This window comes from Zonotrichia albicollis, chromosome 2 (assembly GCF_047830755.1).
Source record: "Zonotrichia albicollis isolate bZonAlb1 chromosome 2, bZonAlb1.hap1, whole genome shotgun sequence".
In the NCBI taxonomy this organism is placed as follows: domain Eukaryota; kingdom Metazoa; phylum Chordata; class Aves; order Passeriformes; family Passerellidae; genus Zonotrichia; species Zonotrichia albicollis.
Window position 1 is genome coordinate 11764279 of NC_133820.1, and position 27242 is coordinate 11791520.

General features: G+C 59.6%; 1 protein-coding gene across 13 annotated transcripts in view; it reads right to left on the reverse strand.

Moving 5' to 3' along the window:
- Positions 1-1694: 1694 nt before the first annotated feature.
- Positions 1695-27242, reverse strand: part of STIM1 (stromal interaction molecule 1) — a 73237-nt gene continuing 47689 nt past the window's right edge. For 2 of the 13 annotated variants that reach the window (XM_074533345.1, XM_074533367.1), the window contains exons 8-13: positions 22798-22965; positions 21261-21361; positions 19037-19272; positions 16590-16670; positions 13358-13748; positions 1695-4796 (exon numbers count right to left, since the gene is read on the reverse strand). In XM_074533345.1, coding sequence (XP_074389446.1) covers positions 4244-4796; positions 13358-13748; positions 16590-16670; positions 19037-19272; positions 21261-21361; positions 22798-22965 — 1530 coding nt within the window. In that variant the 3' untranslated portion in view covers positions 1695-4243. The other 11 variants (XM_074533370.1, XM_074533375.1, XM_074533364.1 and 8 more) reach the window with 11 other exon arrangements.

Sequence of the window (27242 nt, forward strand, 5' to 3'; positions counted from 1 at the left end):
AAGTTCAGATTCCAAGCCAGAACCACTGGGGGTTCCTCAGCCCCCAGGGTGGGTGGGAAGTGCCCAATGCACCAGGTGAGCCTGGTCCTGCTCAGAGTGCCCCCCTCAAAGATGGGACACAGAATGTTTGGAACTGACCAGGAAATGGCAATGAAGTTGGGCTGGTGCCTCTGTTTTACCAGAAAAGGGCCTGCAGAAGAAAAATAATCCCAAATTGCATTTTGGGCTGACTGGAGCCCGAGCTGCACTCACTCACAGATGTTTGCCCCCATGTTCTTCTCTGAGTTTTGCTCCCCTGCTCTGAAAGCAGGAGTGGGTGGAGCAGCTGGTTCATTTCTGAGGTGGCTGCAGAGGAAAGGAAAGCCTGGGTGCTGCCCCAGGACAGCTCTGGGCAGGAACCGGAGCCATGGCACCACCTCTGAGCCCTGCCAGGCCTCACCTGCTGCCAGCCCTACCGGGAGCCCTGGGCGCTGCTCCCACAGCGAAATGGAGACGTTATCCCTGCCCAAACTGCCTGCCGGGAGGGCTGGGGACAGAGCCAGTGCCAGCACCACGGGCAGGGCAGGGACACGCCAGTGCCAACGCCCCAGAGGTGTCCTGAGCCCTGCCTGGCTGGGCTGATGCCCTGGATGCCCGCGTGGAGGCAGCAGGCCCTAATGAGTGTTAATGAGCGCTAATGAGCACTAGGCTAAAGAGGATGCCAGTGTCCTGTGGGATGGATGCTGCCCTTGTGCCATCCCATGGGATAGCTGCTGCCCCTGTGCCTTCATCCTGTGGCATTTCTGCGGCTGCTGTCCCTGTGCCATCGCCATCCCCCAGCCCGGCTGATGCCACCCAGAGATGCCAGTGTGTGTTTCACTGTTTGTCTTGGGCACGTCCTGCCCCTCAGAGGTGACTCAGGGGCACCCTGGGAGCAGGACTCAGCTCTGGCCCCTCAGTTTGGGAAGGACCTTGGGACACTGAGCACGTCCAGAGGGGCCAGCGAGGCTGGAGAGGGAACACAAACCCTGTGAGGAAGCCCTGAGGGAGCTGGGGGGGCTCGGCCTGCAGAAAAGGAGACTCAGGGCTGCCCCCATCGCTCTGCACAGCTCCTGAAAGGGGCCTGTGCTCACCTGGGGCTGGGCTCTGTCTGCAGCAGCACTGACACACCCAGAGCACACAGCCTCGAGCTGCACCAAGGGAAATACAGGCTGGAGAGCAGGGAAAAGGTTTTTCCAGCCAGGGTGAGAAAGTTCTGGAATGGCTGCCCGGGGTGGTGGTGGAGTCCCCATCCCTGGGTGTGTTTAACAAAGCCTGGATGTGGCACTGGGGGCCAGGGTTCAGTTGGGGCTGGGCTGGACTCGATGGTCTTGGAGGTCTCTCCCAACCTGGTCATTCTGGGATTCTGTGAGCTGCTGCCCACGGAGCTCCCCACCTCCTGAAGCAGATTGGGGGTGGCTGTCCCTGTCCCAGCTGTCAGCAGTGTCCCCATGGCAGTGACAGTGCCAGGAGGTCCCCGGGGTGGATCCACTGTGCCTGTGGATCCAATTCCCACGGCAGAGGACAATGGCAGGGCCCTGGTGCAGGGGGCAGCCAGGGTGTCCCTCTGTCCCCACTGACCTGGCCAGGAACACATCCCCAGCAGGCACAGGGTCCCAACCCCACTGTGCTGGAAGCCTGGCAAGGGCTGCAAGAAAAAAGCAGCAGCCATGGGCTCGTAAAATAGACTACATGCTTTATTGGATTGAAAAGTTTTATGAAATGACAAAAAACAAAAACCACCTTAAATCAAGAGTTGGCAGATGTGTCAACAGTTGCCGTTTGGTGGATCCCCAACCCCTTCTCCAGAAGCATCCACAGGTCTCTGCCACCACAAGCAGCTCTGGCCCCGACCCCCCTGGCCCCGCTCCCAGGGGCCCTGCCCGTGAATGCAGGGTGCCCACAAATTGGGGTGCCCATAAATCAGGGTGCCAATAAATTGAGGTGCCCACAGATTGGGGTACCCATACATCAGGGTGCCCAAAAACTGAGGTGCCCACAAATCAGGGTGCCCACAGATCGGGGTGCCCACAGATCAGGGAGCCAATAAATCAGGGTGCTCACAGATTGGGGTACCCATAAATCAGGGTGCCCGTAAATTGAGGTGCCCACAAATCAGGGAGCCAATAAATCGGGGTGCCCATAAATCAGGTTACCCACATATTGGGGTACCCATAAATCGGGGTGCCCACAGATCAGAGTACCCATAAACGGGGGTGCCCACGGATTGCGGTGCCCACGGATCAGGGTGCCCATGGAATCGGGATGCCCAGGCAGCAGCCCCTGTTGTGGGGCCGAGAGCGTTTCCCCCATCCCCAGGGAAATGCAGGCACTTAAAAGTCATTGAGAGGAATTTTTCACTTATCCCAAAGCAACAGTGAAATCGTTTAACTCCCGCCTACGGAACATAAAACACCTTTGTAGCCCTTCCTGAATTGTCAAGACACAAATATATTACTCTGGCATAAAGCAAGGCCCCGGGGGCTCTCGGCCTCTTCTTCCTCCTTCCCCCATCGTGCATCCTCCTCTGCCTCGGCACAAGCAGCCCCCACCCACCCCAAGCACGTGTGGGACGGTGGTCTGGGGACAGAGAGGGGGCTGAGGACAGGGACCCCGGGCTGGGGAGTCCTGTGGTGCCAGGGAGCCCTCTCGAGTGGGGTGAGAGGGGGCTTGGGGGTTCCCCTGGCAGCCCCGGGGCTGGGGGATGCTCCTGGAGGAGTTGGGAGAGGGGAGCAAGGGATGGGGCAGGGCCCAGGGATGGGGCAGGGCTCACCCCGAGGTGCTCAGACCCAGGGATGGAGCAGGGCTCATCCCTCGGGGTGGAGCAGAGCCCAGGGATGGGGCAGAGCTCATCCCTCAGTGCTCAGACCCAGGGATGGGGCAGAGCTCATCCCTCAGTGCTCAGACTCAGGGATGGAGCAGAGCTCATCCCTCGGGCCAGGCTCGGCCCTCGCAAGGAGTGGGCTCAGCCACAGCTGCTGCCCTCAGTGGGGACCCCGCAGTGGCTGGGGCTGTGCTGGGCGCTGTGAGCAGCAGGGTGTGACCCCCAATGTGCCGAGGGAGAATGGGAGAGCCCCTGGGAGCGGCTCAGGATGGACTGAGCCCCGGGGCAGGCTGGCACAGCCAGGGACAGCCCGGTGTGTCAGGGCAAGGGGGACACTGCCTGTGTGAGCCTCCTGCGTCCCTCGGGGGGCACAGAGCCCTCAGCGCCCGGCCTGCCCCAGGGGAGGACTCTGTCATGGTCCTGCCCCCCAGGCACAGCCTGGCCCCTGCCCTGGACAGCCCTGCTGTGTCCTGGTCCCTCCCTCTGGCCCTGCCCAGCCACGACAGGGGACACGGGTCAGGGGACAGGCCCTGCTCCCGGGAGCCTTCTCTCCATGTGGATGTGGCAGCTGGACCTGGCTCTGCACCCACACCCCTCGGGACCTCCTTCCCTCACTATCCCTGTCACCAGGGCCCATCCCTCACTGTCCGGGTGGTTCCCTCCCTGTCCCTGTCACCAGGGTCCCCAGCCGGGTCCCGGGCACGGTGGGTTTGGAGCAGTGCAGGGCACCGGGGAAGCACAGCCGGGCCAGGCGTGTCCCTGCCCCGTGTCCCGACCTCCCCGGGCACCGGGCAGGGCAGTGCGGGGACAGCCCCGTCCCCGCGGCCCCCGGCGGCACCGGGAGCACACAAGTACCGGCGGCAAGGGCAGAGTCCTCCCCTGCTCCTGCGTAGCGAGAGCTGCTCGGGACGGGACCCCCTTGCCAGGGGCGCAGCCAGGCTGGGAAAGTGACTCGGAGCAATGAGGGAGAGAGAACCGCTGCGAGCGGAGCCACCCCGGGGGCAGCGCCGAGCGGCCCCGGCCCGCCCTCAGCCTGTGCAAAAGTAGGAGGAGGCAGGAAAACAATAACAATAATAAAAAATAAAATTAAAAAAAAAAAATAAAACCACATTGAAACCAAACCCAAAGGCCGCGTGGCTGAGCAGAGCAGGAGTAACTGGAAGCCATGCACAGCAAAGCCGGGACCGCAGCGGTCGGAGGGAGGGCAGGGGCGGCTCTTCTCGCGGGGAGCCGGCGGCGTCGCGCTTCTCGTCTCGGAGATGAGGAAATAAATAAGTTTAAATAGCTCCTCCCGTGCCGGCGCCGGGGTGACTCGCGGAGCGGAGGGAGCCGGGGCCGCGCTGCGTTCCCGGTGCACGGCCGGCCCCGGGCCCGGCGGGACGCGTCCGGGGGGCTCCCCCCCTACTTCTTGGGCTTCTTGAAGATCTTTAGGGGGAACTTTTTCTTGCTCTGGCCGAGGTCAACCTCGTCGCCCGTCAGGCTGCTGTCCTCGTCCCCCGGGCTCTTCTTGGCGGCCAGCTGCGGGATGCGGGTGTTCCTGGCGCCGCTGGGCCGGCAGTCAGAGATGGGGGAGGGGGTGTCGGGGTCGGTGGAGCTGGGGCTGTGCGACCGGGACGAATCCGAGTGGCTGGGCTTGCCGCCCGTCGGGTGGTGGCTGATCTCCCCTAGGCTGGAGGACTTCTCCATGCCGTGGTTCACCGTCATCATCTTCTTCATCGCCATGGGGCTCTCGGGCAGCCGCTCCTGCAAGGCCGCCAGGGCGGAGGGCTCCCCGTGCCGGCTGCCGCCGTTGGGCGTGGGCGCGCCGGGGCCCGGGGGCGCGGGGACAGCCTCCTCCATGGACCTGGTCAGCAGCGTGGGCCGGGCAGCCAGCAGCTTGGGCGCCGAGCTGGGGATACGCTGGTGGTCGCTCAGGTGCGGGATGGAGGAGTCGGAGTCGCAGCGAGTTAAATCTCTGCGGTGGAGAGCGCGGGAGAGAGCGGTCAGTGCCCGCCCGGCCCGGCCCGGCCCCGCACACACGGATGGCAGCAGCGGCTGAGGGCACCCAGTGACCCCGAGGGGCTGGCACTGAGCCCCTGAGCCCCTGCCCGCCCAGCCCAGAGGGGCTGGCACTGAGCCCCTGCCCGCCAGGCCCCGGCTCGGCCCCTCTCTATGCCCCAGGGTCGGGGATCCCCGGGTGGGGGCTCACCTCGAGCAGCTCGAGGGAGTGAGGCCATGGAACAGGAATGGAGGTTCAATCCCCCCCATGGATCCCAGGGGATCCCTCAGTCTGTGATGGGACCCATCCCTCCCCATGGATCCGAAGGAGATCCCTCATTCTAGGACAGGATCCATCCTCCCCAGGGATCTCTGGGCATCCCTCGGTCTGAGCTAGGATCCACCCCTCCCCATGGATACAGGGGATCCCTCAGTCCAGGATGGGATCCCCCCTCCCCATGGATCCGAGGGGATACCCCAGTCCAGGATGGGACCCATCCCTCCCCATGGATCCCTCAGTGTGTGATGGGATCCATCCCTCCCCATGCATACAGGGGATCCCTCAGTGTGTGATGGGATCCATCCCTCCCCATGGATACAGGGGATCCCTCAGTGTGTGATGGGATCCATCCCTCCCCATGGATCCCAGGGGATCCCTCAGTGTGTGATGGGATCCATCCCTCCCCATGCATACAGGGGATCCCTCAGTGTGTGATGGGATCCATCCCTCCCCATGGATCCCAGGGGATCCCTCAGTGTGTGATGGGATCCATCCCTCCCCATGGATCCCAGCTCCCCCCATGCCCGATGTCCCCCCAGATTCCCCGCGGGTCCCTCAGCCGCTGCCCCATCCGTGTGTGCCCACGCCCCCCGAGCCTCCGCCCGTGCCCCATGCCCGGCTCAGCCGGTGCCAAGCTCCAATCCTGGCGGGAGGAATTGGAGCTTGGCCATGCCCACACGAAGCCATGCCCAGCCCCGCCGCTGCACGAGGTTTGTGCCCAGCCTGTGCCTACCGGTGACGGCCCACGGGGCTCCGGAGCCCCTCTGCAGAGTGGGAGGCAGGAGCACGAGGGAAATGACAAGTCACAGCTCGCTCCTCCCCGGGGCCCCTGTGCAGGTGCCAGCGTGCCCAGACAGCCAAACCGGGGGCTCCAGTGCTGCCCACGGACCCCAGAGCTGCCCCCCGGCAGGGGATGGGTGAGGGACCCCGGCCCTGCCCACGCACAGGAGGGAGCAGCGGAATGGGAGGCAATGGAAAGGAAAGGAGCAGGGGAAGAGAAGCGAGAGGGGGTGGGAAGAAGTGGGAGGTGCTGACCTGTCCCTCGCCCTAGAGCTCCCCTGATCTCTGTTCCTGGCACAGACCCCGGCACATGTCTCACCAAACCTGCCTGGCACTGCACAGAGCACCCAAATCATCTCCTACAGCAGCATCACCATCAGCCTGGAGGCAGCCAAAGAGTCCAGCAAGACGAGGGAAAACCCCCTCAACAGAGCTGGAGACATCCAGGGAGAACTGCAGAGATGTTCAGGAATCCAAGGTTTGGGTGAGAAGGAACCGGGAGGATCATCCATTGCCCCCCCTGCCATGGCAGGGACACCTCCCACTGTCCCCAGTGTCCAGCCTGGCCTTGGGCACTGCCAGGGATGCAGGGGCAGCCCCAGCTGCTCTGGGAATTCTCCAAGGCCTCCCCACCCTCTCAGGGAGAAAATTGTTCCTAATATCTGATCTAAACCTGTAATTTTTCAGTTCAAGGCCATTCCCTGTGTGCTGTCCCTGCATCCCCTGGCAATTGTCTCTCTCCAGCTTTGCTGGGGCTCCTCCAGGCCCTGCAAGGCCGTCCTGAGCTCAGCCCAGAGCTTCTCCTGTGCAGGTGAGCAATGCCAGCTGTGCCAGCCTTTCCTGCCAGCAGAGCTGCTCCATCCCTCTGCCCATCCTGGAGCCTCCTCTGGGCTCTGCAGCAGCTCCAGCTCCTCCCTGGGCTGGGGCAGCTCTGCAGGTGGGAAATCACCTGAGGGGCACAGGGACACAATCGCAGTCCCTTTCCTGCTGCCCACCCTGTGGGATCAGCCCAGGCACAGGGATTTCAGATCCCAGTGCTCATGGCCCAGGCCTGTGGAGCTTCTCCCACCAATCCCCAGCTCCTTCTCCCAGGGCTGCTCCCAGTCCATTCTCCCCAGGCTGTGTTTGTGCTGGCATTGCCCCCAGCCAGCTGCAGGCCTTGCCCTTGGTCCTGCTGAGCTGCACGAGGCTGGCACGGTCCCAGCTCTCCAGCCTGCCCAGGTGCCTCTGGATGCCCCATCCCTTCCCTGCAGGGTGTGCCCACAGCACCAGCTCCGTGTCACTGCCAGCCTGGGGCTGCCCTGCATCCCTGTCCCTGCCTGGGATCCCTGTCCCTGGATCCCTGTCCCTGGATCCCTGTCCCTGCCCTGCATCCCTGTCCATGCCCTGGATCCCCCTGTCCCTGCCCTGCATCCCTGTCCCTGATGACGTTTCCCAGCACTGGCTCCAGCCTGGCCTCCCCATGCTCTCCACCAAGTGCTGGCCCACACTGGAGTCCTGCCTGTGCTGGGACAGGCCCAGAACCTTCTCCTTGTGCTGGAACAAGAGCATTCCTTTAACAGAATCCACAGAATACAGCCGGGCCCTCCTTCAGCAGCTCCGGAGAACACAGAGAGGAAAAGGGGATCCTGTGGGTGGCTGGCATTCCGCCCTGGATCTGCTGGAGGTACCCAGCTGTGCAGACACCTCAGCTCTCCTCCTGCCCAGCAGCAAGGAGCCCTGGGCACGGCTGGCATTGTCCTTGTCCTTGCTGGAGCCCAGCCTGGCCGGTGTGCGAGCCACATCCCGGGTGAGCTGCTGGGAGAAGGGAACAGTCCAGTGGGGTGGGATCCCAGGGGTTCTGAGTGGGCAGCTGGAGCCCTCCGAGGGACACGAGTGCCATCATCACATGTGTGGGGCCACCCAGCTCCCAGGGCCACCAGGGGATACTGCAGGAGGTCACTGTCACAGCCGATGGCCCACGGCTGTCACTGGGGGAACTGCAGTAACTGGGGTAACTGGGATCACTGGGCTAACTGGGGAGCAGCAGTAGCCATGGAACACAGTGGGGCTGAACTTGGGGTGTTGGAGCTGACCCCCAAAACGGGGACACACCCACAGCCCTGGGCTGGGACACCTGGGGATGCTACCAGTGCCTGCAGACAGGGTGTCACTGCCATGGCAGCCTCCAGCCCCTTCAGGGAATTTGGGAATCTCCTGCCCTTCCCAAATGTTTCTACTCGTGGCTTACCACACCTGTAAAGGAGAATTCCTGCTGGAACTCCTGCCTGAACACTCCTCTCCCAGGGAAGGTGGCAGAAGCCCTCACCTGCACATGCTGAGCCCTTGCTGAGAACACCCAGTTCCACTTGTGAGCTTCATAAATCCCTGGAAGGTGCCCCTTTCCCGGAGAACAAAGCAGCCTTTGGCTGCAGGGGCTGGCACCAGGCCGGGAGGGGCCGGTGCTGGGTCCCAGGAGGGCTGGAGAAGGAGCCAGGCTGTGGGGCAGAAGGTGGGCACAGGAATGGTGCTGGGCAGAGCCACAGTCAGAGCCAGGCAGGATGGGATCCTGGCAGGAATGCAGGGCCAACCCTGGAGTCACTGAGGGGGTGGGAGAGCCCTGAGGGGCCCTGTGTGCCCTGGCTGGGGATGGGGGCTCAGCAACACCCGCTCCCTTCACAGGCAGTGCCCCAGCTCCACCGGGGAATCTTCTTCTCCATGAAATCCAGAAATCCAGCCCGTCCCTTCTGGCTGCCACAGTCCCACAGAGAAAGAGAGATCCGGGTCAGGGTCTGTGGTAGAAATCCTTTCTAACAGCAAGAGGGCAGCAAATACAGGAGAAAATGGATTTCCTTCAGACCGAGGAGACTCCAAGGCTGTGTGGGGAGGGTGAGTGCTCCCTGCTGGGCTCCGTGGAGCTGCTCCCTCTCCTGCAGGCCTGGCAGGTTTCAGCGCAGCAGGGACCAAAGCAGCGCTGGCAGCGGGTGCAGCAAAGGACAACAGCAGATGGGAGCCATGGGAGCTCCACGAGGCTCTTCTGTCTGGAGAGCAGAGTGGGAACCTGATCCCAGGACAGCTGCTCGCACACTGCAGGAGTGGGCAGGGCCTCGGGGACACCAGGGCCACCGTGTCCCCTCCTGGGGCCGCTCTGGCTGCAGCACAGGGTCCGTGTCCCCCATCCTGGGCTGGCTGTTCTCTGGGATCCTCACCCTGGAGTGGGGGCACCACATGGGTTCCACCTCCTGGGAGCCCCAGCTCATCCCTCTGGGCTCATCCAGGGGGGCTGAAGGAGCTGATGTCCAAGAGCACACAATTCCCAGATATTCCTGCTCTGCTCTACACAATCCCTCCAGCTGTAAGGCAGGACAATATTCCTGAAGGACACAGGAAAGAGCTGGTGACTGCAGCACCCACCAGAGCAGCTGCAGTGCCCACCCTGCCATGCCAGGCTCTGGGGACATCCTGGCACACAGGGCACAGCCACCACAGCAGGGACAATCCAAGGGACACCTGGCACAGGGACCTGCTGCATTCCTACTGGAGCACCCACAGGCTGATTTTGGGAGCTGAACACCAACGACCAGGAACTTCTGGGATTTTCTTCAGCCTCAAATGAGCCTTTTCCTGGTGGTTCCCACAAGGAAGTGCCCAACAGCAGGGACAGGATTCCTGGGATCACACTCACAGCAAGAGGAGTGGACACTCCTGAGTCCATGCCAGGACAACAGGGAGGAAAGAGCATTCCCAGGATACTGCCAGCATCCCAGATGAGGCTCAGCAAGGCCTGGCCTATATCCCACTGATTTCCATGAGGATTATGCTCCTGAACTGTTCCAGCACACTTTCAAGAGGAAAAGCTATCTCAGGACAGTGGCCTTTGATGGGATCCCAGGCAGGGATCAGAGGAAGTGTTTTTGTGGAGCAGCAGGAGCCCCTGACAGCTCATCCCTCCTGGAAACCACAGAGCAGCAACTGGACAGGGAATTACCTGGGATCCCGAGCTTTCCTCCATGCCAGCAGCACTCCCTGCTCTTTTCCATGGATCCAGGCACCCCAGCACCTCCAGAGTGACCCTGCCTGAGGCAGGATGGATCTGCTTCCTCCTGGCTCCCTCCCACCCCACCAGGATCCACCCGAGCCAGGAGGGAGGGAGGGTGAGGAGATGGGGATGGTGGACAAAAGAAGCAGAGAGCAAAGCATGGAAAAGGAAAGCCTGGAGTACAGGAAGCCTGGGAGTGGAGGAGGAGCAGGGGAGGAGCAGCAGGAGGATGGAGAACAAACACCTATTTTCCCCCAGCCCTGCAGCCCACGAGGGATTTCTCTGGGTGTTCCCGCTGGGGAGCAGCCCAGCACGGCCCAGGAGCTGCCCTGGGTGTGCTGCAGCAGCCACAGAGGCCTGGCTGCCCCGTCCCCCTGTGTCTGGCTCTGAGAGCACCCTCAGCTGCTGGGCTGTGTGTGTGAGGCACCAGGGACCAAGGCTTTGAGCCCTGGCTGCCCCATCTCCCTGTGTATGTCTCTCAGAGTACCCTCAGCTGCTGGGCTCCATGCCTGTGGCACCAGGGACCAAGGCTTTGAGCCCTGGCTGCCCTGTCCCTCTGTGTCTGTGTCTCTGAGAGCACCCTCAGCTGCTGGGCTCCATGCCTGTGGCACCAGGGACCAAGGCTTTGAGCCCTGGCTGCCCCGTCCCTCTGTGTCTGTGTCTCTCAGAGCACCCTCAGCTGCTGGGCTGTGTGTGTGTGGCACCAGGGAGCAAGGCTTTTCTTAAGGCAAAGTCCCAAATTTGTGGGGCTGAGCTTGGCACAGCCTCAACGCACACCCAAGAGCAGCTTCCTCCGTTCCACCCTGCTTGAGCTGTGAATTACTCATTTCCCTGGGTTCCTGATCTCTCCCTTCCCTGAGCTTTGGCTGCCGCCTCCCTTCCTGGTTGGAGGAGGGCCTGGGCATTTGGTGCCACACTCCCATCATCTCTGTGGGTTCCATGCACCTGAGGCAGGCACTGGCAGCAGAAACCCCTGTGCACACGCAGCCCCTCCAGCCCCTCTCCCCCCGGGGACCCCCGATCCCGCAGCCGCCTCGGGCCCGGAACCGCTCTGACCTTATTGGCGCCGGATCCTCTGCAGCCAATTGCAAAAGAGAAGCAGAGAGTGAGGAGTTGAGGGAGAGGCTCCCTGCCAGGAGAGCCCCAGCAGGACTCCGGAGACAGCGATCCCCAGCCTCGCTCCTCAGGGAGGATTCTCCTGTGAGCTCTGCCCAGCCTGGCCTCTGCTGGGTGTGCGAGAGGCTAAAGAGCTCCAGCAGCCCCAGCGTGCCACTTTCCTCCTACCAAGGGAGCCAGGACTCTCTGGGGCTCTGCTCCTTGCAGTGGCTCCCTGAAGGCCTTTCTGAGCTCCCCAGGAGGCTGAGGGATGTAAGGAAAGGCCTCCAGGAGCGGGGGTATCAAGGAGGGGCAGCAATCCATCGGCCTGGCAGCGCCGCTTTAGGGGTGCATCAAAGCAGGCTCAGCTAGTGATGCAGCTGGATAAAACAGTTATCAGCACACCACAAACCCACATCCCTGGGCACCCAGCTCCTCATTCCTGCTGCTGGCCTGAGCAGGGATGATGAGGTGGGGGAGCTGCCTGCTGAGGTGCAGCTGGAGCAAGTCCAGCTGGGAGGTTCTGACTCCGTCCCCTCTCCTGCATCACTGGCTGGCCTTGCCATGGAGCAGGGACAGGACAGTCCTACTGGCACCCAGTGGTGACCAGCTGGGCTCTCACCAGGGCAGGCCCCACTTATTCCCTCCTCTGGCACCGTCCCCTGCCCTTCCTGGGGTCCTCACACTGGATCCTGTTTCCCTCTGCCACTCTCAGGGGGTCTGCAGGGACTCAGGCTGTGTCCTGGGCAGGAATTCCACATGCCATGGGCCTCAGTGGAAATAAATCACATTTAAACAGCTGTTTTGGACACAGGACACGAGCCCCAGGCTGCCAGGATGAGCCCTCCCTCCTGCAGAGTCAGGGAGGCAATGGAAGCAGGGACCAGCAGCATTCCCAGCTCTTACCAGTCCAACTGGGACAGCTGCAATTGAGCTCCCACTGGTAGGAGTTAATTAATTACACTGCTTCTCATCATCCCCAACCAACCATTACTGAATTAACTGAGATGCTGCTCTTTAATTCTCCATTGTGGAGCAGGTGCAGCAATTTCCCTCTCGGTATTCCAGACTCCAGAATGTGTCTGGGGCTGCTCAGCTTGGAGACAGGGGCAGGGAGGGGGTGGAACATCCAAACCAGAGACTGTGAACAAGGCCAGGACAGATCCCAGCACCTGAGGGCAGGGGACCCACAGGTAAGAGGATAACGGGACATTGTGCTGGGATGGGTGAAGATGTGGTGACTGGGAATGTTTCCCTGCCTGGAGAAATGATGGTGGAAGGACATTTCCCCTCTCCTCTGCCTCACCCAGGGACTTGCAGCCTTCTCCCAGCAGTCTGCTCCCAGTACTGAGGGTCAGGAGACTGGTTTTAACTTTGCCATGGAGAAAGCATGGAGCAGAGATGGAATGACCTGGCAGGGACAGGATTCCCTGGCCCATCACAGCCTCCCCACTGCCTGCATCCAGGGGCTGGCACAGCTGAGGCCACGGGCACACATCCCAGTGCCCCAGGGGGACCCCACAGGGACACAACACCTCGGGACTGCCTGCACCCCTGACCCCGGGGGACCAGGATGTGTGGGATGTCACTGGGGTGACAGCCACGCCAGGAGCCTGACCCTGTGCTTGGGACACACAGCACTCCTGCCAGGCTCTCAGGGGCTTGGAGCACCAGGCAGGATTCCTGCTGCTCCCTGTCACCAGCACCATGAACTGGGACAGCTCTGGCTTTGAGGGATGCAGGATAACCAGGCCCTGGGAGGTACCAAAGATCCAACTGAAGGGGACCAAGCTAAAGCCAACAGGAGCAGCTCCAGCTCCCTCCTCAGACATTCCCTGGCCAAAACACCCCATCCTCATCCCTACAGACCAGAGGGGGAGTCACTCCAGAACACATTCCTGAACTGCCACTCCAGCACCTCTGAAAACCATCCCAGATTTCTCCAGCTCCTACCTCATGGTCCCCACACATCAGGTTCCCTTTGCAATTCACTTGTGAGGACCCCAGGGAGGTCCAGGCTTCAAATCAGCTCAGGTTTGGTGATGAGCTCTGCTACCTCCTCACATGCCCTTGTTCGGGGAACACTTAGCACCTGGGAATTCTCACTTGCTCAGCTGCAGTAAAACAGCAGCAGAGCACCTCGGGAACAACCCCTCTGAGCTCCTGGGCATGGGGATGGCCCACGGAATCCTCCTGAGAGGCTCCAGCGGCTCGGGAGAGCAGCGGGAGAACAAGAGTGGATAAATCACAGAACAAAGGCCCAAAAGAAAAGGGCAGGAGGAAGGTGAGAGAAAGAGCACCCCAGCAAGCATCAGCTCCGAGGCACGGCAGGCAGGAGGCAGCTAGAAAAGAAACAGCAATATACCCAAAGCTCCCAGTGCGACAGCGAACTCCAGAGGTGACATCAGGAGGGGGCAGGTCGGGGATGGAATCCATCTGGAGGAAATAAGAGGTGGTGTGATGGTAATAGATAGGGTGGACATGGCAAGCAGGAGCAGGTGCGGTGGTGGCGGATGAGGAGCAGGAGGTGGAGGAGGTGGAGGCAGGCGATGGGCTGGAGCCGGGCGGGTCGGAGCCGAAGGACTGTCCGGAGGTGAGGCTGTGCATTCGGCGCAGGGACACTCGGCCCGCGCGCAGCGGGGCCACGGGGCCCGCCTCGGGCTGCCCCGGCACGAGACTCTCTACCAACCTCTGCGATCCGTGGCCGTGCTGCGGCTCCACCAGGCGCTGCCGGACTGTGCTGGGCAAGGCCGGAGCTGCAACGACACGGGGGGACTGTGAGGGGAGGGCATGGCCCGCGGAGCTCCACCAGGAGAGAGCGAGGGCACGGCCTGTGGAGCTCCACAGGAGAGAGCGAGGGTATAGCCCAGCCCAGCCTGTGGAGCTCCACCAGGACAGAGTGAGGGCACGGCCCAGCCTGTGGAGCTCCGCTAGGACGGAGCAAGGGCATGGCCCAGCCTGTGGAGCTCCACCAGGAATAAGTGAGGGCACAGCCCAGCCCAGCCCGGCCTATGGAGCTCCACCAAGTCTGGCACTGGCCCGCTGGCACAATGAGAGCAGCACCACCCCACTGGCACCATCCCCATCCCACTGGCACCAACCACAGCAGCACCACCCCACTGACACCTTCCCACCATCCCAGTCCCACTGACACCATCCCAGCAGCACCATCCCACTGTCCCCATGCCACCAGCACTGTCGCACCTCGTGCCAGCAGTTAAGGCCTGTTTAATGCAGAAGCAGCTTTAAGCTGGTGCTGAACATGCTGGATTAATGCCCAGCCCATGGAGAACTCCAGCATTGCTGATGTAGGTGCCTCTGAACACCTTATCTGAGCATCTTGCCTGACGCAGAGAGCGGCTCTGTGTGATTCATCCCACCTGGAGCCACAGCCGGCTCCTGGAGAGCCAAGAACGGGGCACTTCCAGGGCCATTCACCCTCACAGCCCTCATGGCTCCAGTCCTGCTCCTGGGCTGGGACTGCACAGCCCAAAGCAGGAGCCCCAGGTGAGCAGGTCAGTGTTGGCACCTGAAGCTCCACTCACGGAGCTCAGTTCTGCTCAGTTCACTGTGCAGGGGCAGCACCAGGAGCAGAGCCCTGGCAGCATGGAATCATCCAGGGATTGGGCTGGGAGGGACCTTAAAGATCACCTCTTCCCAGCCCTACCATGGCAGGCACACCTCCCACTGTCCCAGGGTCCAGCCTGGCCTTGGGCACTGCCAGGGATCCAGGGGCAGTTCCCTGGTTGGTTGAAAATACTGGGGTTGAGGATATTGGCAATGAAGAATTGCTCCCTGGCACAGGGTGCCCAGAGCAGCTGGGGCTGCCCCTGCATCCCTGGCAGTGCCCAAGGCCAGGCTGGGCACTGGGGACAGTGGGAGGTGTCCCTGCCATGGCAGGGGTGGCACTGGGTGGATTTAGGGTCACTCCCAACCCAGACTTTCTGGGATTCATGCCTGATTCCCCTGTGCCCGAACTGATGACTCTGGCCCCAGAGCTCCCAGCCTGTTCCATGACCACTGTGACTGATCAGGGACCCCCTCAACCTGAGAAATATTCTCCTGTGGTTGCCAATTCCCCTTGGTTTGGGGAACAACACGGCAATGTCCTTTGGAGCTCCAGCACCAGTCCCTGAACTGCCTGCAAAGCTCCCTGGGATCTCTCCAGCCCTGTGGTCACACCTGGCTGGAACTGGAGCCCAGCACCCCCCGAGCAGCTGCCTGTGCCCCACACCTGCCCCAGGGCCACTCCCAGAGCCAGGGGAGGCCCCTTCACCTGCCTGGAGCCTTGGGAATGCTCCCCTCCACCATGGAGGGCTGCAGCCCCATCCCCAGCTGGCTTTATTGCATCCCCATCCAACACAAGGTGATCTCCTCTGGCAGGAGATAAGGTGTTCAGGATTGCTCAGGATTTCTTATGTGCATGAGAAATTAATGTACAAATGGGTTAAAAAATACAGAGACAGGAAAGCTCAGAAAGGGAGGAGGAGGAGAGCTCCTTTGGGAATGGAAGAACCAGCAATCCCTGCTCTGGAAAATCCCAGCTGGACACACAGGGCTCCTCTGGCAGGACTGAAAGATCCACAGGGACATATTTCCAGTGGAAGGAAGAATAAGAGGAATAATTCTGGCAACTTGGCTGTTTCCACAGCCCCAAGGTGAATCCCAGTCATTCCCACTGCTCCTTGCTCCCTACAGTGCCCATCCATGAACTTGGAATTTTACACCATCTATTCTACTGCAAGATTTTTTAAAGTCAGCTCCAGAGCTGCAATTCCAATTTGGGAATCTCATCGTGGAGGGTTCACAAGGATCTGACTGCAGAATAGCTCGCTGGGGTGATGGGTTTCTGCTACCTTTTTTTTCCCTTGGGCCAAGCTTTTTTCCTGAAGGATTCCCCATTTTGTCCTGGTGTTCCACCCCTCATTTCCCAATGAGGAATGCAATCTTCCACCTTCATGCTCTAGTTCTCCAAGACTTACCCTGCAATGAGCTCTGGAGCAGGGGCTGGGACCTCACTTCCCAGACCCACCACTTCCCTCCAGACACCCGTTTTACCAACATTCCCCAAATTCCCTGCCCAGCATCCCAAGGAAAAGCGCTCCCTGCTCGAGGCTGGCACATCCACCTGCTCTGTCTCCCTCTGAAGGGGAGGTTTCCAAAGGAAGCCAAGGCCTGGAGGCTGTGTGCCATCCCCAGGTTCAGGATCCCCTAAGAGTGTCCCTGCTCAGTTTATTTAGGGATTCTGAGGGAGCACAGCACCAGCAGCACCTGCGGGCAGGGATGGGACAGGGAATGCTGTCACCTCCTCCTGGCCTCACTGGCTCCTTCATCTCCACCTCAGGGGTAAAATGGAGTGAGTCCAATCCCCAGATTCCCCAACTGCTCCCAGCAGCACGTGGGAGCTGCAGCTGAGATTCTTCTTCATCCCACCAGACTCTTCCTGGGGTTAGTGCAGGTGGCGGTGGCTCAGTGAGGACAGATACATTCATTAGTTCCCGTGCCAGAAAGATGGAAAATTGGTGGATGTATTTTAGTCCAGAAAAAGGCCAGAGGGCAGAATAAAAACAGGAGAATAAAACTGAAGAGAACCAAACCAGGGTATTTCCAGAGGGACTGATCCTCCGAGGACAGCGAGGAGCGGTCGCTGAACCTGCGCCCGAAAAGCCAGGCTGCATCTGGGGGGCAGCCAGGGGGAACAGGAGAGAGAGAGAGATGGGATTTACTGGGAGAAGCACCACAGTCCTCACACCACACCTGGGCAGCAGAAACACTGCTCTGCTGAGGCAGGGATTGCACACAAAGCAAGGAAATCCTACAGGGAAAGGCTGCCTTGCTTTGGGAACTGGAGTGCCCAGTGCTTGCCACCTGCGTGTCACCTGCAGGGAGGAGGGGCAGGCAGGTGAGCGGCTGGGCACACAGGTGGGCACGAGGCTGGGCAGGCTCTCTGCCCACCTCTGGCATGACGGAACTGAAGTGCTCCCTGGAAATGTCTCACTCAAGGCGTCTCAAGTGCCAAGAAGCTGAAATTGGGGCTGGAGGCTCACAGCTGGGCCAGCTCAGGGCCTCAGGTGTCCCCTGGGACTGTCCAAGCATCCCTGCCACCAGTGCCCAGCTGGGGCTGGGCCAGGGCTTTATCAGAGATGTCCTGATTCCGAGGGTGACTGGTAATGAAAAGGAGCAGGATGGCTCCCTTCCCTGCAGCTTTAATGGCCCCAAGCACAGCTGATCCCACAAACTGTGGCTGCAGCCCCCGTGTCTGCAGAGCCCTGGGAACACACAGGTACCCCCATTCCTGGGAACACACAGGTACCCCCATTCCTGGGAACACACAGATACCCCCATTCCTGTCCCATTCCTGGGAACACCCAGGTATCCCCATGTCTGCAGAGTCCTGGGAACAACAGGTACCCCCATTTCTGGGAACACACAGGTACCCCCATTCCTGCAGAGCCCTGGAAACACACAGGTATACCCCCATTCCTGGGAACACACAGGTACCCCCACTTCTGGGAACACACAGGTACCCCCACTTCTGGGAACACACAGGTACCCCCATTCCTGGGAACACACAGGTACCCCCATTCCTGCCCCATTCCTGGGAACACACAGGTACCCCCGTGTCTGCAGCCCTGGCTTGGATTAAACTGTCCAGAGTGGCCCAGAGCAGCTGGGGCTGCCCCTGCATCCCTGGCAGTGCCCAAGGCCAGGGGTTTGGAGCAGCCTGGCACAGTGGGAGGTGTCCCTACCATGGCAGGGGTGGCACCGGGTGGGATTTAAGGTCCTTCCAAGCCAATCCACTCTGTGATTCCATGATTCCATGACAGTGCCTGGATCAGGGAGCTGTGCCCTGCCAGGTGCTGCTCCTGTGCCCCTGTCCCTGCTCTACCGAAGGAGAAATTATTTGGAAAATGCCTTTTGGGAGAAGGAGGCAGGACCTGGGCCAGCTGCAGGCAGGAACAGCAGCCAGGGCTGGCTCCCAGCTGCTGCAGAGAAGGTGACAGTGCCACCCAGCCCTGTGACACTAATTCCAGCAGTTGGGGGCTCACAGGCACAGGGTGATCCATGCTCACCCTCCCTCTGTGGGGTCTGGGCTTGGCAGAGCAGGGACAGCCACCCTGGGAGTGGTGCTCTCTGTCACCAACCAAGAGGGCCAGGAGGTGTCCCTGGCTGAGCCAAGGCCTGCACAGAGCTGGGATCTGGGGCAGCCTGGGCTCCAGGGAGTGTTGAACAGCTCCCCGAGGCTGGAGGAGGGCTGCTCCCACCTGGAATGCTGCAGGATGCAGGTCCAGCTGGGCCCCAGCAGGGGCACCTTTGAGTCCTTTCAATCCCAAACACGTGCTCAGGCCAAGGGGACATGGGGATAATCCCCTTTCCTGTCCCACTGCCATGTCTACCCATGCCTTTGGTTGGGTTTTTGGTAAATGCTTAAATCACTGAGCTGACCAGAAAAGCACAGATAGAGTGAAATGATGATTAACAATTCCTAAATTACCAGTCATAAAGGAATCACCAGGCTTCCAAACAACCCCAGCAGTGGGGCCTGGCCTGTTAGGGATGTTCTGACCCTGATGGAACTAACTGTGGTCTTTGGGCATGGAAACCCCAGCTTGGATCAATTAACCCCTCCTGATACAGGTGAACTACAGATCCAGGTCTGCTCTGTGCCACAGCCCCAACCCCTGCACACAGAGCCCCTGTTCCCAGGGAGCCCCCAGAGCCCCATTCCCAGGGAGTTTCCCCATTCCCAGGGAGGTCCTCCATTCCCAGGGAGCTCCCCTGTTTCCAGGGGCCCCCATTCCCATGGAGACCCCCCAGAGCCCCATTCCCAGGGAGCCCCCAGAGCCTCCATTCCCAAGGAGCTCCCCCATTCCCAAGGGAGCCCTCAGAGCCTCCATTCCCAAGGAGCTCCCCCATTCCCAAGGGAGCCCTCAGAGCCCCTATTCTCAAGGAGCTCCCCCATTCCCAGGGAGCTCCCCCATTCCCAAGAAGCCCCCATTGCCCCATTCCCAGGGCCCCCCACCCGTTCCCAGGGCTGCCGTACATTGCATGGACATGGGCGACACCAGCTCCTCGTCCAGGTCATCCACGTCGTCGGTGATGATGAAGTGGGAGGGGTTGGGCCGGGGCGTGCCCATCCAGCCCGGGTCGATGTTGAGGGCCGAGGCCAGCGAGGGGATGCCGGGGTTGTTGACGATCTGGAAGCCGCAGAGCAGCTCGATCTGCTGCCAGCGGTGCAGCCGCTCCCGCAGCGCCGCCGTCACCTCGCTCAGCGCTTGTCTGTGGGGACAGGGACACGGGACAATGCAGGTGGGCCTGGGGACACAGCCCTGCACTGCCTGGGGACACAGGGACACGGGACAATGCAGGGAGGGCATGGGGGACACTGACCCTGCACTGCCTGGGGAGCTCAGTGCTTGTCTGTGGGGACAGGGACATGGGGACAATGCAGGTGGGCATGGGGACACTGACCCTGCACTGCCTGGGGACACAGGGACAATGCAGGTGGGCCTGGGGACACAGCCCTGCACTGTCTGGGGACACAGCCCTGCACTGCCTGGGGACACAGGGACATGGGGATAATGCAGGAGGGTATGGGGACACCGACCCTGACCTGTCCGGGGACACAGCCCCTGCACTGTCTGGGGAAACAGGGACACAGGACAGTGCAGGGAGGGCCTGGGGACACAGGGACATGGGGACAATGCAGGAAGGGCCTGGGGACACAGCCCTGCACTGACTGGGGACAAAGCCCTGCACTGCCTGGGGACACAGGGACATGGGGACAATGCAGGAAGGGCCTGGGGACACAGGGACAATGCAGGTGGGCATGGGGGCACTGACCCTGCACTGCCTGGGGAGCTCAGTGCTTGTCTGTGGGGACAGGGACATGGGGACAATGCAGGGAGGGCCTGGGGACTGACTCTGCACTGCCTGGGGACACAGGGACACGGGGACAATGCAGGTGGGCATGGGGACACTGACCCTGCACTGCATGGGGTGCACTTGGATTTTGTACAAAACAAGGCCACAAGTGAATTTTCTTTTGTTAACACACAGATGTGAAGATTAAAAAATAAAAATTCTAAAAAAATCTATTTTTAGTTTTTAAAGTTTATAAATAAAATTATTTATAATTGTATAAATATATATTTATACTATATATATAGATATATATAAAATAATGTAAGAATAGTGAGATTGGAAGAGACCTCTAAGATCATCAAGTCCAACCTATAATGTAATGTAATATAATAGATATATATAAAAAATTATATAAAATGTTTATATATTTATATATATAATATATATATAAATATATATTAAAATTTTATCTAATCACTCAGAATCTATTTACAAAAACATCCCAACAAAAATGTATCAAAAATTAAAGTTGATAATAAAAGTTAAATAGCTGATTTAATAAATAAAATTTAACATAATAAGTAAAAAAAACTTAAATGAATTTATAGATTTTAGTCATCATAATAGTTGTACTATTATACAACTAGTAGTACAACTATAATAGCTGTACTATTGTACAACTATTACAGTTGTACTACTAGTTGTACTATAGTCGTACTACTAATCATAGTACCTTATTTACTCCAATACATTCAACAAATAATTAAGAGAACTATTAAAAAAGTCTACATAGTTTAAAGAGGAAGGGGAGATATTGGGGTCAGCTCTGCATCCTGAAATGTGAGACACTTTTCATGCCAATTCCAGGAATACAGCAATTTAAAAATGCAGCAGCAGCTGAAGCACCCAGGGATAACAGCACCCAGGGAATGGCTGCCAGTGCCAGAGGGCAGGGCTGGCTGGGATCTGGGCAATGAGGAATTGTTCCCTGGCAGGGTGGGCAGGCCCTGGCACAGGGTGCCCAGAGCAGCTGGGGCTGCCCCTGCATCCCTGGCAGTGCCCAAGGCCAGGCTGGGCACTGGGGACAGTGGGAGGTGTCCCTGCCATGGCAGGGCTGGCACTGGGTGGGATTTGGGGTCCCCTCCCAGCCCCAGCCATTCCATGACAATCCCTTAAGCATCCTGCAGCCTCCTGGAACCTCGTTCTGGCAGGACTTTTAATTGCTCCATGTCACTGTGGTCCCGTTTCTCACAGGTAAAATCAGGTTATTATGAAGAGGAGCAAGTCCAACCCCAGGTCACTGAGGACAACAGAAAATGAGCCCCAAAGCCCCTGCAGAGGTGAGGTCACTCCTGCCTGGAACAGGGGAGGGATGAAGAGGGAGGTGCTGAGCAGACACTCACTTTGCAGTTAGGATTTTATGATCCACATCATCCAGAGAGGAACTGTGAGCGACGTGGAACGTCCCAAAAAGGGTGTTTCGCTTCTTTTTGATCTTTTCAGCCTGGAATACCAACAGAGAAAGGTCACAGAAAGAAGACAATCTGAAGTTTCCTCCAGGCCATGGACGTCCTGGATGGGCTGAGACAAGAACAGTCCCTGCAGCTGCCTGCACATGTGGGAATGGCGGTGTTACTGAGGAATGCTGTTCTCCCTGGCACTGGGGTGAGGAATTCCCCAGCAGCAAGTAGCACATTGGGGATTTCATGCTCCCTTCTCCCAGCTTCCCAAAAATCAGAGGGAACTGAACTGAAATGCTGACCTTTCAGAGCAGAGCTGGAGCCCCCATCCCTGGAGGGATTTCACAGCCCTGTGCATGTGGCACCTGGGGACATGGGGCAGTGGTGGCCTTGGCACTGCTCAGGGAGTAGGTGGACATGAAGGTGTCCCAGGGTTTCTCCAACCCAAACCATTCCATGATTCCATGAGGCACTACCTCACCCAGTGAAGGGCTCTCACACACTGGCTCATCCCTCCCCTGAGTAACCACCAAACACACCCAGGGCGTGGGCCGAGGAGCATTTCTGGTTTGAGGCTGAGTTTGCGCCATTGTATCAGAAATTAAAGTCTCCTCCCACAGCTCTTCCACTCCCAGCTCCAGTGCATGAACCTGGCACTTAGGAGAGCCAAGGATGTGGGTGCAAGAAGTGACACAGGCAAAGGAAAACTGTTGGAATGTTAGAATGTTCCCAATCAAGGCAGATGAAGGCAGACAGATTTCCCTGCTGCCAGCTCAGCTCCATCTGGCCATGGGGACGGGGACGAGTCACAACAGCTCCCTGGGCTCATCCCTCGGGGCTGGCACACAAATCTCAGACCAGGAATGCAGCGATGATTCAGGACCTGGGGTTCCACTGCCTGTGCATGCTCATCACCCTGAGCAGGACGGTGCTCAAAGCCTCCTGCTCACCCCAGCAACCCCTGCCTCAGATTCCCATGACTCCAGGCTCCAGCAGTGCCCAGGGTGGGATCTGCCCACCCTGAGAGCCCATGGCTCAGGAGCACCATCCTCATCCTCACCCTGCTCAGCCCCTGCTCACACCTCTCTTGTGCTGCACTTTTACAGACATAAATTTAGGGCATGAAGAGAGAAACTGCCCTTGAGCTGAGGGAAGGCAGGGCTGGATGGGATCTTGGCAATGAGGAATTGTTCCCTGGCAGGGCGGGCAGGCCCTGGAATAGAACTCCCAGAGCAGCTGGAGCTGGCCCTGGATCTCTGGCAGTGCCCAAGGCCAGGCTGGACACGGAGCTTGGAGCAGCCTGGGATAAAATCAAAGGTGTCCCTGCCCACAGAATGAGATGAACTTTGAGGTCCTTCCTAACCCAAGCCACTCTGGGACTCCACGATGCCACAAAGCCAAGAAGATGCAGAGGAACCATCTCTGCAGGTTCGCCCCCAGACCTCCCCAGGACCCAGCAGGGGACTGCTCCAGCTCTCACCCCTTCCTTGGCCACCAGCAGCTGCTTCTCTGCATTCTGCTTCTTGATGTTGTAGTACTGCACCTCCACCTCGTGGGTCAGCTGCAGCCACTTCTGCAGGGCCTCGGGGGCAGCCCAGCTGCAGTGGGACTCCAGCTCCTTCTCCGCGTTCTTCAGCGCCATCCGCACCTGGGGAGAGGCACCGGGACACATGGAACGGCTGTGGGGACATGGTCATCCCACAGCTCAGCCCCTCTGCTGCCACCCCCTGCCCAGGCTGCTGCACCAGGCCTGGCAGCAGGAAACCCCTCTGGAGGAACGATGGCATCCTGGGGGCTGCAGGAGAGGAGCCCCCCACAGGGCAGGCTGCACCAGAGCCTCCCACTGATCGTTCCTGCACCCTGAGCTGAGCCCCTTCCCCAGAAACTCCCAGCCAGGACCATGCTGAGCTCCCTCTCAACCCCTCCACGTCACCAGGAGCCACAGGAAACCCCTCTGGAGGAGTGGTGGCATCCTGGGGGCTGTGGGAGAGGAGCCCCCACAGGGCAGGCTGCACCAGAGCCTCCCAGGGACCATTCCTGCCACCCTAGGCTGAGCCCCTTCCCCAGAAACTCCCAGCCAGCACTGTGCTCCGAGCAGCAGAACCTCCAGAACCACCCAGGGACCATTCCTGCCACCCTAAACTGAGTTCTTTCCCCAGAAGTTCTCAGCCAGGACCATGCTGAGCTCCCTCTGGACCCCTCCTCATCACCAGGAGCCACAGGAAACCCCTCTGGAGCTGATGGCACAGTGCATGAAGTGGTTAAAAGGGAATTAAGCTCGCAGAGAGGATGCTCTGGGGTTTCTGCAGCCTCTAGAAGCTCTGCAGAGCTTGCTGCCTGTCTGTAACTCCCCCTGCGGAGGCAGAGCCCCTGACAGGCAATCCCTGTCTCACCACAGCTCCCAGCCAAGCCCAGGGAGCTCGTCAGGAGACAACTTCCACACTGCACAAAGTGAGAAAAATATTTAGACACAAAACATGTGCTGCTGGTCAGGAAAAGAAACAGCCTGGCTGCATCAGCCACTCCTGGGGTGTCTCCTTCGCCCCCAGCCCAGGCTCCTGCACACCCTGACAGCCCACAGAGACAGGATTAGAAGGGACTGGCTGAGAAGCCAGCTGAGCACACTGCAGCCTCACAGAAAAGCTTTAGTGGTGCAGACCCCCAGGAATGAACCGCTGTGCTGCAGTGCCCACCCTGTGGAGAGGCTCTCACAGCCTGGCAAGCCCTGCAGGAAGGGAAGGTGTGCCAGCCTGGAGCAGCAGCAGGATGGCACCACAACCCCAGGGCACACTGCAGGGATGGGCACTGTGCCACCCCAGCACCCTGGGGCTCAGGGGGGGCTCTGTGGGTGCACCCTGCACAGCAGCTCTGCTGCCACCCCAGCACTGCCCTGCTCCTGCAGCTGCCAGCCCACGGGCACGGCCGTGCCTGGCGGCAGTGGGCGGATGCAGAGCAGGGTTTTTGTGCAGCACTGTTCACTCTTGGAGCTTTTCCCAGCAGCTTTTCCCTGGATGTGCTCTTCCTTAACTCAGGCACGTTCCACCCAGCCCAGCCTGGGGGTTTAGGGAGCCAAGAGCCCCCAGGGTCCAGGCAGATCTCTGAAATTCTGTATTTTACCCAGAAGGAGCATCCATCCAGGAGCAGCCCAGAGGCACCACACACCACAGGTCAAACACTTGTACCACTTGTGATACCACTTGTACCTGTGTGGTTTAGGGCTGTTCAGTATAAAACTGCCTAAATCAATCCCAGAATCCCAAATTCAGTCCCAGCCCCTGGCTTTTCCCATTGGGCACCAGCAGCAGCAGCCAGGTGCTGCTCCCACCTCAGCAGAACTCTGACCATCACCCACAGGCATCTGGGATTTGGGAATACAGAGGAAACATGGGTAGGAAATCTGTCATTGGTTGTTATGGGTAGAGGAGTGCTCATAACACTCACAGGAACAAGGTTTTTAGGGAATGGTGGGAAAGGGAAGTGCTGTGGAACAGGCAAGGACCAGTGGCTAAAATGAGTGTCCACAACCCAAACTCTTGTGGTTCTGCAGGGAATCTGTGCAAACAGGAGTTATTTTGTGTGCATCTCCATTCTCCTGGGAAGACCTTTAAGACCCCATTTGGAACACTAAGAGCAACAATTTAGAGGGAAATTTATATAAAGTTATACTCAGCCCTGGTGAGACCCCACCTGCAGAGCCTGCAGCCCTGGGACACCAGCAGCAGGAGGATGTGGGGCTCCAGGAGCCAGCCCAGAGGAGCCAGGGGGCTGCTGCAGGGCTGGAGCCCCTCTGCAGCCAGGCTGGGAGAGCTGGGGGTGCTCACCTGGGGAGGAGAAGCTGCAGGGAGAGCTCAGAGCCCCTGGCAGGGCCTGAGGGGCTCCAGCAGAGCTGCAGAGGGACTGGGGACAAGGCCTGCAGGGACAGCACACAGGGAATGGCTGCCAGTGCCAGAGGGCAGGGCTGGGTGGGATCTTGGCAATGAGGAATTGTTCCCTGGCAGGGTGGGCAGGCCCTGGCACAGGGTGCCCAGAGCAGCTGGGGCTGCCCCTGCATCCCTGGCAGTGCCCAAGGCCAGGCTGGGCACTGGAGACAGTGGGAGGTGTCCCTGCCATGGCAGGGGTGGGATGGGATGGGATTTAAGGTCTCTCCAGCCCAAACCAGTCTGCGATTCTGTTCCACAACTCCCTCAGTGTTCCCTGTGGCCCCACTGGGGTCTGTGGAGGGTGCCCCAGTGAGGAGGGAGGGAGGGATGGATGAAGATCCTGGGAGCAGGACACTCTCCATCCCATACACCCAACCCCAGCAGGACATCCCAACCCTGCAGCGTGGCCTGGGTGATCAGAACCCTGGTGCAGAGCAGGTCTGTGTCACCTCTCCCTGCGAGCAGGGGCTGTGCTGTGGGGTCAGGGGGTGACAGGTTAATGTCACAGGTGTCCTGGGCAGTGGGGCAGTGCTGGGGTTACGGTCACACAGTGCTGTGGGACACTGCAGTACTCACCTGCCTCCGGCCTGGGCAGCTCTCAGGTCACATCAGCTCCTGGGCTCCTTGATGGGAACGCAGGGCAAGGGCAGGGTGAGAGCTGGGCTGCTCCAGAGCTGGGCCCAGGGCACCCAGCCCACTGTGCCCAAACACACTGCCCAGGGTCTGTCTGTGCAGCAGGGACACCCCAGGCCCCAGGAGAGGCTGCATGGCCACAGGAGGATGGATAAGGGCCCTCCTGAGGGGCTCAGGGCTGATGCAGCCCCAGGCAGGAAGGGAATTTGCTGTCTGTCCCCCTGCACTGCCACAGGGCTCCCAGGACACTTGGTCCTGCCTTGCCAGGGGAAGCCCTGGATTCCTGCCTTGGTTTCCTCCCTGCCCTCCATGGTGGCAAAAAATCCTGGACACAGATACACACACACACACACACACACACACACACACACACACGGCCTTGGAACACCCGAGGAACCTGCCTGGCTCCTGCAGGTCTGGCTCCAGACTCCGTTTAAACTGATCTGTAACTTGCTGCTCCAGGTGAGAGCTGTCCCTCAGGTGAGACAGGAAGCAGCTACTGGGATTGTGGGTTTGGGCCTCCTTGTAGGTTTGGGGAGGTTAAGGTTGGATACTGGGTAAATTTCCTCATGGAAAAGGTTGTCCAGGCCTGGCACAGCTGCCCAGGGCAATGCTGGGGTCACATCCATGGAGGGATTTAACAGGATGTGGCAACTGGGGACATGGTCAGTGGTGGCCCTGGCAGTGCTGGGGAAGGGCTGGACTGGATGGTCTCAGGGGGCTGTTCCAACCCTTACACACCCTCTGATCCACGAGAAAACATGGACAGCATAACTGAACTCATTCTAAATCTGTCCTAAATCCATGAATACAGATACACAGAGACTGCACAGGCTGGGGTGGGTCAGAAATGTCAGAGGCTGCAGCTCCAGGGCACGTCCAACCCCTCTGCTCCTGCTGGGATGTCACAAGGTGCCAGCACCTGCCCTGTCCAGCACCACAGCAGTGACTGGGATGAGTAATGGACACCATGGAAAAGAGACTTGGTGCTTGTCCACCACAAAGGAGAGTGGGAAAGCAAAGGCAGAAGAGCAGCAGCATCACTGGATTCAGGGAGTTGGAGAGCAGTGAGGACTGGAGTCCCTCAGAAGCCAAGACTGGCACTGGAAATATCTTTGTTCGTGACAGGGACACTGGGATCCAGGGCAGGGACAGGGATCCCAGGCAGGGACAGGGATGCAGGGCAGGGACAGGGGGATCCAGGGCATGGACAGGGATCCAGGGACACTGGGATCCAGGGCAGGGACAGGGATGCAGGGCAGCAGCACACAGAGTTGGTGCTGTGGGCACACACTGCAGGGAAGGGATGGGGCATCCAGAGGCACCTGGGCAGGCTGGAGAGCTGGGACCGTGCCAGCCTCGTGCAGCTCAG